Genomic DNA, 10,598 nt, shown 5'->3' on the forward strand with positions numbered 1-10,598 from the left:
TTATGCACGGCTCATGTATTGCCCTGTCTTGTGTCCACCAATATTTCACACCTATATTCACAAAAAAAATGGAACATGACGACAGTCCAGTATCAGAGTTGCGGTTTGGACCCACCTGCCATAGAATTTGAAATTTCAATAAGCAAACCATTCAAAAAATCATTTTTTCAAAGAAATTGCAGACAGGAATCCATATTCCTTTGGTAATATATCACGAACAAACAATAGGCAATAACTTTTCCCAATCTTTCATGATGAAAGAAAATGCAGTGAAGCGACTTTATTTCTTCAACAGCCAAATTAACTATTATTTGGTGTTCATCGTTTATGCAGCCTGCTGAAACCAATCAAATGCCTGCATTTAGCACCCAACTTCATGAGCTCTTAAATGATTTCCATCAGCGGACTCTATATTTTAATATGATCCATTTAGCGCAATGCAGCATCCAGCGGCCACACTATCTATGTTCATGGCTCCAGCGGTCGTGAATCAATGTAAACGTCATTTACACCAGTAAGATAATCAATCAGGGCTTCCAATTTTTCCAGAGAAGAAAAAACATATTACCTTGAGCTGTATCACCTTTAAGGCCAGGATCAACATCAGCCACAGTCAGCTTAACCGTGATTGGGTTCAAATCAATAACCTGCAAGCATATCAATAAGCAGTCAGTTAAACAGAATCGACAATGGCAGTGCCCAATTACCATGGACTGAACAATGTCACTACCCATGTGAACGTAAGCATATGCATCTGAAATATAAAGGATGTAAGTATTGACAACTCAATGCAAAAATTAAAAACAGAACAAAAAGATTACTTTCCATTCCAAAATAGCAAATTGCAATCCATTCCTTCTTTCAGCCACTTTGTCTTATCCCCGACATCTTTCTCGTTAAGACGAGTTTCTTCAAACGTGTTCTGTGAAAACATGGCATTCCAAATTAGGAATAAAAAAGTATAAACATAGTAAAAACAAAATGTATTGCTTGTGACTTTAAAAAAATTGAATCGCGTTATTGCGTCAGCTATATTCCTTTAAGATGAAATTGATTCCAACTGTCCTGAAAGGATAGCTCAGTTCATCAAACACAATAATGCAGAAAAAAGTGGCAAGTATTGTTTTTCCTGAGCAAGAAAAGATGGATGTTACAGCAAATTATAGAATGAATATAAACAATACCAGGTCCATAAAGACAAACTGGACACATCTTTGTAGTGAATTGCTTGGTTTCCTTGAATACATCTGCCTCTTCAATCTGGGAAAAATCACACACACAAAGGCACATAAAGATTCAACAATTTCAATACACAATAAAATGGTTAAAAGAGCACTGCCACATCAAAAGATGACAACACTAATGGATTCTCATTTGTCATTTCAAATCTTCATACACAACATCTCTCCCTTATTTATTATAGAGATAAAAAATTGGGTGCCCTTGTGCCAGTTAGATGCAATGTAAAATAGTGAGCACTGAGCAGCCTCCAGTAATCATCAAATCTGTTATCTATGACTATGCCGAAACATTCGACAACACCAGATAAAATTTCTATACATTATACTGGAGCAATGCACCACAATGTTTTACCAGTCTTAAACCAACAAAAGAAAACGATAATGACCCAGTTTCTAGTTCCTGGTTATGTAAGTTCGATCATCCATCTTACAAGTGCAGTTGTGATTTCAAGTCTACTAAAACTTGAAGCTTAGAATAAAAAAAATTAATACACTTATTCTTTCCAGCGCTGTTCTATGTTAACTTATAAAAGCACAAGCAATGCCACAGATATTTTGTTTAGTCAAAATTTTAGCCACTGAACCCAATTGAACTAGAATCTGCAGCTAAAAGAAATTACCGAACTTCCAGCTCGAAAAGTTTTCCAACAGTGTTTCCCGTAATGTAATTGGCCATCTGGTCCTCACAAATGCTGCTCCTTTTCCAGGTTTCACATGAAGAACATCACAAGACAAACACAATTTTAACAAGACAATTAAGAATTTACTTGTTCTGCAAAAAAAAAAAAAAAAAAAAGTTACAATACCCAAAACACGCCAAGGAGCTCCGTCTACTTCAATGTTGGTAGGGGGGGTTTGGGGGTTGTTTTGTATGTCCCAAAAACGTAAAAAAAAAATAAATGGATGCTATTGATCAATATTGTCCACAACCCTGCCAATAGATCATGATATTACAGAGCATTAAATGAAGTTGTCTAACACCTTCATTTAAGTAATACTAAAAAATTAGTAAGGCAATCAGAAGGTCTCAGCTAAATGTTCACTTTAAATAGACTATTCAAATTTACTAAAAGCATTTTTCAAAACCCATTAATGTAGCACCGAGTCACCCACTTCCAATGATAAAAGCACATCATATAATACCATACAGTCCAGTAATGTTGAAAACAAGCCAAATTCTAGCAACAAAGCCTATGATGAACACAGTTGTAACATTCTCAGATGGACATGGCAACTCCTGAAATTCATAAAAGAAGAGACGATAAGAGAATCATGTATGACTCAATGTAGTTCAACAAAGCCTTAATCCTGAGTAAATGGATTGGATGAGTCCTTTTCCATCATTCTACAGCATCCAAGTACATAATCTATCAAGGTCTGGGTTAAAATATATCATTCAACAAGAAGAAAACATGCATATTAATTTCAAAACAAATATCTAAGTTATCCATTCATTTATTGCAGAAGATTTACTGTGCTATCCAGTAACATTTTGATCCCTTAAGCTAAAGCTACAACAACAATAAATTTATCAACATACCTGAATCATTGCATTCAGGAAGAATCACAGAAACTGAAGTATAATGATAATATTCAAGACAGTGAAGCAAATAAACTTGATTTTCACAGCAAATTCATTTCAAAAACATATGTAATACTCCAACAAACCAACTATGGCAACTAGCTTAATAATTCAGACCATGCAATATTTAAAATATGACATTCTTGATCATACTGATTCTGAAGCATAATAATCTCTATTGATTCTCCTTTTGCCAGTTTCAGAAAAAAGAAAGAAATGCTATGCTAAGAAATGCAGAGAGCTTTCCACATTTTGCATATTAAAAGGAACACTTAACTGAATGATTAATGGACAGAAGAATTATTTTGGTGTACCAAACAAAACACCATTAGCTAAAAAGCAAAACTGAAACCCAATTTCAAAAGGAGTAGGGAAACACAAGTTTAGATGTGTATTAAATGTCAGTTTTTATGTCTATAAATGGGAATAAGGAAAAACACAAAGCAAAACCAGTAAAGGGCACTTCAAGAGTAGGCTTTCTGGCAACGTAATGTTTCTGAATGATTATAGCAGATAGGTCATGAAATACCCAAGAACAACTGTAGATAGTGCAGGAAACTAAAGAGAAATGCATTAACTACCTGGAATTTGAAATCAACAAAAAGAAGGAAAAAGTACAAATTTTGATTTGTCAAGAAGAAGAAATATTTTAAAGTGTTTCCACCATGCTTAAAAAATTTACTACCATGCAACCCAAACCCAATAAGCCTCCACATTGTATTTGTGAAAGCAATGGTGCTGCTTTGTGCCTTGTTTTAATTTCCATTTCATTTCCAAATGAGCATTAGATTCTTCTTCTCTTCATCTCTTCCTAATACTTATTTCCCCTTGTTCTAAAGAGCATTTATCTTACAGATTGCACTGACCACTATAACCCAAGTAAATACAGTCTAGAGCAATCATTAATACCCAGCATAGAAATTCCATTATTGTTTAAGACCTGATATAAATTAACTTTGCTCAGATATTTTTAAACTATACCAATCCTCCAATAAATTCAAAAATTATATTCATTCTTGTAAATCAAATACTATAAAAGCAGTTCCAGTAATTGCATAATCTCTTAAATGAAAACAATCACACATTCTAAAGCACTTCAATTCGATAGATCCATCACCAGCAAACATTTTAGCCGAAGGAAATAAAAGACCAGTAAGTTGCAAGAACTAATAAAACAATTTCAAAAAGGCCAAAAACCAATATGAATTACCAGTGTCAAAACTCTTAATACAGGCGATCAGGCCAGACATGTCACTGCACCGGTTAGGTAACCCCAAACAAGTTTCATCAACCCCAGACTCTGAATCCCTTTTATCCTCATTATTATTCTCTTTCGTTTTGTCCTTCTTCCCACTATCTGTTTCGTCCTTCCCACTATCGGTTCCCTCCTTCCCACTATCTGTTCCGTCCTTCTTGCCACTATCTGTTCCACCCTTCTTGCCACTATCTGTTCCGTCCTTCTTGCCACTATCTGTTTCATCCTTCTTCCCACTGTCTGTTACGTCCTTACCACCATCTGTTCCATCCTTCTTCCCGTTATCTGTTACATCCTTACTACTATCTGTTCCATCCTTCTTCCTGTTATCTGTTCCTCCATTCTTCTCACGATCCATTCCCCCATTCTTCCCATTGTCCGTTCCTTTAACTTGAGTACTCACAGCCGTATCACTAGAATTGTTCATACTCTTTTCCTTATCAGGATGACTCATTGAAGAATCCTTTACATTAGAATTCTTAGAATTATCCGTATTATTGGAACCATTTGGGTTATCACTAGTTTTGTTTTGGACATTTGGATTCACTGAATCCGCAGTATTAGAACTTTTACTATTATCAGTTGTTTCATTAGGGGGAGGTGGACTCACCAAATCCCTTTTATTCAACTCTTTTGAATCCAACTGTGATGAACTGCCCACTGCCTCTGGCTTCTTCTTATTCCCAGCTTCAACCGGTTTATTAGCACCCGAAACCTAACACAATACATAAAAAACGCAATTCAATTACGTCGTTTTGTTATCAAAAACAAAAACAAAAAGACAAAAAACAAAAAACAAAAATTCTTACCTGAGTTGTAGCTGAATTATTGTTCGGATCGACCGCAGCTAAGTGGCGAAATTTAGCATTGGAAACATCAGCAACAACGAAAAACAATAAAAACACTGCTAGAATTATATTTTTATCCATTACAATTCAACTTCAACAAACTCTTCTATTTAGATCCGCGGAAATCAAATCTCTAGAAATTGTAGCAATTCTCGATCCCAGGAAGAGATCACAGAAACTCATCTTCCAGCGAAATTAGAATCCGTCGGACAGACTCAGATTCATCTGAGCTTTGAGTTGACGCAGCTAAATAGAATAGATCAAATAAGTAAAATAATAATTAAAAAATAGACCAAATTTTAGGGCTCAGTCTGTTCTATTTTCAGTTGAAATTGAACCAGGGCAGAAAATGGATAATCTAGGGTTTACGCGGGGAAATTTCATGGGCCTGTGGGTGTAAAAATTGGCCCGATTCTGTCGCATTGGGCCTATTCATGGTCTGGGCTTCAGGCCCATCTACAAATTTTAAGCCCTAATATGTATAAATAAAATAGAAAAGGGATCTCAATAATTTTTTTTTTTATTCTTACTTTAATCTTTTCAATACAATTTATAAGTCATCCTCTTAATTTTAATGGTCTTGGGAATGGTGTAGACATATTTATTTTTTAATGTAATTCAAGGCATAAATAGTGTAAAAAATTAATTAAAATATCTATCAAATGTTATTAGTATTTTTTGAAAAGGAAAACACCTATCATTAATTTCTAGAAAGTATTTAATTATTATCCTTAATAGTTAATGAATTGACCCCTAAGGTTTGATTAATAAAATGAACAGTAAAAAGATAATTTGATAAATAGTTATTTTATGTAGGGTCGGTTTGGTTTATTATATAGTTTTTAAAATAATATTATGAAAAAAGTTAAATTGGTTGGTTATTACGTTGTAAAATTTAAAAATTAACAAAAATACTTCCTATGTTTGTTTATTTACTAAACACCATATAATAAAATATTAAAAGTTAACAAAAACACCCATAACCCACCCATTAAATACAGACAGTCGGCCACCACCGCTGGAGGGTGGTCGGAGTTGCCATATTAGCGTATGATTGACTGGATTTTGTCAGTCGTGCACTGATATGGCATTTTTCGGCCAGATCCACGGTGGATCTGGCCGGAAAAGGCCGATTTGGCCGCATTTCATCTTCAACGATGGTCAAAGATACAACCGTTGTTGATGGTCAACAACGACCATATCTTGGCCGTCGTTGACGACTGCCTACAGCCAAAGATCGGCGCACTACTAGCTAGATTCAGCAGGTAGTGCGCCATTACACTAGATTTTAGTCAGCGTCTAGCAATGGTGGCTAGAATCTGGTAAATGTGGGTTGCTGGGGTGTTTTTGTCAATTTTTAAATTTTTTTTGGGTTGTTTAGTTAAATTACAAATTTATGGGGTTTAAAAGAAATTAAATAATATAGAATAATATTTTGAGAATACGTGAACCAAAGACAAATTTTTTATTTAACTTTATTGGGAAAACTATTCTAGTTTTCCCAAACTATGTACCAAATAGAGCCATAAGTTTTGAGGATAGGAAGATTTTGTTGATATATTTGTGGGTAGTCTAGATGATTAAGGCGAATCATGGATAGTGTGAATGTGTGCACAGTCTTAGGTTCGATTTTTCATCTAAGTATCCGCGATTTAAGTTGGGGACTATGACTGTAGGTTGTTGCGCTGGTCTCTCTCGATGATTAGTCAAGGTGTCTGATGGTGGGTTATGACGCTAATCTCCCCCGAAAATTAGTCAAAGTGTCTAGCGATAGGTTATTGTGCTAGTCTTTCGGTGTTCGATGATGGGTTATTGTGCTAGTCTCTCTCGAGGATTAGTCAATGTGTTCGACGGTAAGTTATTGCACTAATCTCTCTTAAAGATTAGTCAAGATGCGCATAAACAGACCCGAACACCTTGATTAAAAAGAAAAAAATTATTGTTATGCGTGGGGGTCAATGAATGCTACCAAATCTTTTGACAAAATGGAAAGCAATAGTAAAAAACACATAATGTATAACTTTTGTATGAGATAAGGCTCTCAAAAAAGGAGAGCAAATGTTAGGGAATAAAACATAGTATGTCCCTAGCAAGAAAGCATAAAGTGGTAACCAAATCTAAAGTTTGGCTTAAATAAATCATCTTTAACCTTGAAAATTCCGCAAAAAGAAAGTCCATGCAGTGAATTGATGGAGATTGTTGTTGCTTATTTATTGTTTGAAACAACTGGGTTACTGCTACTGCAATACTGAAACAGAAGGGTCTTTCCAGCTCCCAAACTCAAGCTCGCTTCTTTAAGCCAAGCACACAGTCAGAGAATAATCATAAAAAGAATTCTTAATCTTTCACCTCACACTTTCACTTGTAGAAGAAGCAAAGCGTATATGAGAATGGCTTTCACTTTACCAAGTGAAAACAAAAACAAAAGCAGCAAGAGCGGCATGGACGAAATAGCAGTTGTTTTGAGGAGGTTTGGAGATGAGCAAAGCGCGTTGTTGGATCAGTTTGAGAGGCTTTCATTTGAAGTGCAGCTTAACAAAGCCATTCTTCGCCGGAGCTTCTCCGAGCCAAGTGTCGGTGGGGCCAAATTGCCAGCACCGTTGCCTCCATCGGACATCGCACCAAAGGCGCAGACACAGGTGGGAGTAAAAGGGCGCCGTCGTGGTGTGTCTGGTTTCGGCAAGGTTTTGAAGAAAATGCTGAAATCGTTTGTTATTAAGAAGGGATGTAGTAACAAGAATGGAGGAAGAAAGGAAGTGCCGGACCCCAAAAATCCCAAGTATTTGAAGGCCTTCAGTAGATCTCTACGCCTCTGAATAGTTTTTGAAGATCATTATCTGGGCATTCAGATAATTCTCATACTATATTTCCGTACATTTTGTTTTTAGGAATAATGTAATTGATCAAACTATATTTGTATATTTTGATTCATAAATAAGGTTTTTTATTTGGTTTATTAAAAGAATTTAGCTTTTTTTTATTTTTTATCACGAGAGGTGTCCGAATCAGCTTACGTGTATCTCGATTAATCTTTTTAGACCCTGAAATTTTCTCAAAGTTTGACATTATCGATTGGATAAATCTTCTAGTGACCATCTCTATTAACTGTCAAAGAGAATTGAACCGAATATCTCTTGACTAATATATTCAAGAGTCTGTATCGTCCCTTCCGACCACCCCTAGGGGCTCTCTTATAGTTTGAGGGGTTTTTTTATTTTCAACGAAGTTAATTATTGTAATTATTGCAATTTTTTTTTTTTTTTTTAATTTGGGGACAATTAACTTGCTAAAATGATTAATTGAGAATACCTTTTTTAAGGGATGACCGATTGGTCGTACAGTGCATTAAGAAATGAACGTCTTGTCGTCTAACGATATAGCAAACGGACCGCTGCGCTTAGCATCTATAGCCAGAGGATAAGAGAGCCTCTACTCTTGACTAATGTTAAGAACAAAACAAATGAGCAAATTCAGCTCACTCATATTTCCGGAGACAAATGTTGAAGGGTTTGTATAGAATTGAGTCTGATCGGAATAATGCCTTTTCCATATTCTCCGACTTCACAATCTCTTCAATCTACTTGGCTTGGCACTTCCTTTGTCTTCACCAACACCTCTGTAAGAAACCAGAACCACAACAAATTTCAGCCAGTCAAGCTTCTTGTCTTTGCAACTGAGTCATTATCTACAGTACAGAAACAATTACGTACCCTCAGTTTTTATAGTTTATGCTCAAACTTTGATAAGCAAAATGGCTTTAGAATCAAAGAAGAACAAGAAAGCTTGGACTTTAAAGAGATTCCTCATGGATTGCAAGCGCAGAAGTTCATGGATGCAATCAAAGATAAAACTGATATCTTTAGTTGCATCAAAAGAGACGGTAGAAACTGGACCATATCCGACTTTAATGATTTGCTTATGGCTTTAGTGACAGCAAATGAGCTAGAAATTGCTTTGAAACTTTACTCTGAAATACCATCTTATGGGTTGGCGCCAGATTCTTGGACATTTTCCATCATGCTGAGGTGTCATTGCAAGAAAAACAATCTGGTTGAAGCAGGACAGGTTCTAAACTACATGGTTGAGAAAGGGTTTTGTCCAAATGTTGCAACTTTCACCATTTTTATAAACTCATTATGCACAAGTGGCAGGTTGCAGAAAGCTTTTGAGGTTTTTGAAGTAATGGGTAGAGTTGGGTGCAAACCTAGTATTCAGACTTATAATTGTTTGATAAAGGGTTTGTGTTATGTGGGAAGGGTGGAGGAAGCATATGAAATGTTGGTGAATATTAAGAAGGGTTTGATAAAACCTGATATTTATTCATACACAATTGTTATGGATGGTTTTTGTAAAGTGGGTAGGTCTAATGAGGCAATGGAGCTGCTTAATGAAGCTGTGGAGAGGGGATTGAAACCAAGTGTGGCCACTTTTAACACTCTTTTTAATGGGTATTGTAAGGAGGGCAGGCCAATGGAGGGTATTAGTGTGTTGAAGCTTATGAAGGAGAGGAATTGTGTTCCTGACTATATTAGTTATAGCACCTTGTTACATGGGCTATTGAGATGGGGAGAAACAAGGGCAGCACTGATTACTTTTAAGCAAATGGTTGATTTTGGGATTGAAGTTGATGAGAGGATGATGAACACTTTGCTTAGAGGTTTATGCATGAAATCATGGGAAGAAAAAGACTTGTTGGAAGATGCCTATCAAGTGTTTGAGAAAATGAATTTCATCATGGACCCTGGTACCTATGGCATGGTAATTAGAGCTCTTTGTGTGGGAAAGAAAACTGATGAGGCTTTGATCCATCTGCAGCATATGGTTAGAATGGGGTATGTTCCCCGGACGATTACCTTTAATAATGTGATTCAAGCATTTTGCCACGAGGGGAAGGTAGACGATGCATTACTGGTCGTGCTTCTCATGAATGAACAGGGCAAGATCCCAAGTAGAACATCCTATGACATTCTGATTAAGAAGCTAAACCAACAGGAAAGATCTTCGGGAGCGTGCATTGTCTATGGTGCTGCATTGAAGCAAGGTGTATTGCCTCATCGGGTGCCCTAAGAATTTGAAGAAAGCTGTTCAGTTCAAGAACTGTATTTATCTGATCGATCAATCAATAAATTAGTTGTCTAATTCTGGGAATTCTTTTGCAGAAGCATTGTGATATTGCTTGGATTTATGCATATACTTCACCAAAGAAACTTTGAATATATGCAATTAATTAGTTATTCCAGCCGAGCTGAGCTAACTTTATCCCAAACTGAAGTAGTATTTCATTTCATTTCATTTCTGAGAACAATACAATTTCTCTGGTCTGGTGCAAAAGCACTATATCCAACGAGAGTTACCAATAAATACACATGGAACAAGTTAAAATATTTAAAACAGGAAACTAAGCTTTGTAACTCTTTCGCTATCTAAGCCTGATGTACATCTCTAGCATCAATGAACATAGAAAATCCTTCTAACTGATAGCAAAGGACAAAAATATTGGTGATGAAAGAAATCTCCAAAAGCTTTAGAATTATGCACGGCTCATGTATTGCCCTGTTCTTGTGTCCACCAATATTTCATCACCTATATTCACAAACAATGGAACATTGACGACAGCTCCAGTATCCAGAGTTGCCGGTTTGGACCCACCTGCCATAAGAATTTGAAATTTC

General features: G+C 36.1%; 2 protein-coding genes and 1 pseudogene across 3 annotated transcripts; 1 reads left to right on the plus strand and 2 right to left on the minus strand.

Moving 5' to 3' along the window:
• Positions 1-285: 285 nt before the first annotated feature.
• On the minus strand, positions 286-2,790 carry LOC116125498 (annotated as a pseudogene).
• Positions 2,791-3,486: 696 nt separating this feature from the next.
• LOC116125499 (hyphally regulated cell wall protein 3-like) lies at positions 3,487-5,251 on the minus strand. 2 transcript variants are annotated; one of them, XM_031411211.1, is made up of 3 exons: positions 4,888-5,251; positions 4,334-4,793; positions 3,487-4,288 (listed from the first exon to the last, which is right to left on the minus strand). In XM_031411211.1, exons 1-3 carry the CDS (start codon positions 5,005-5,007, stop codon positions 3,990-3,992), a joined length of 879 nt encoding a protein of 292 aa, XP_031267071.1. In that variant the 5' UTR covers positions 5,008-5,251; the 3' UTR covers positions 3,487-3,989. The 2 variants fall into 2 exon arrangements, with proteins under 2 accessions (XP_031267071.1, XP_031267070.1); XM_031411210.1 differs by having other exon boundaries at positions 3,488-4,793.
• Positions 5,252-8,389: 3,138 nt separating this feature from the next.
• Positions 8,390-10,187, plus strand: LOC116125500 (pentatricopeptide repeat-containing protein At5g64320, mitochondrial-like). The gene is made up of 2 exons (XM_031411212.1): positions 8,390-8,607; positions 8,644-10,187. Exons 1-2 carry the CDS (start codon positions 8,464-8,466, stop codon positions 9,991-9,993), a joined length of 1,494 nt encoding a protein of 497 aa, XP_031267072.1. The 5' UTR covers positions 8,390-8,463; the 3' UTR covers positions 9,994-10,187.
• The last annotated feature ends 411 nt before the right edge of the window (positions 10,188-10,598 follow it).

Source organism: Pistacia vera, unplaced genomic scaffold, assembly GCF_008641045.1.
Source record: "Pistacia vera cultivar Batoury unplaced genomic scaffold, PisVer_v2 Contig1665, whole genome shotgun sequence".
Lineage (NCBI taxonomy): Eukaryota > Viridiplantae > Streptophyta > Magnoliopsida > Sapindales > Anacardiaceae > Pistacia > Pistacia vera.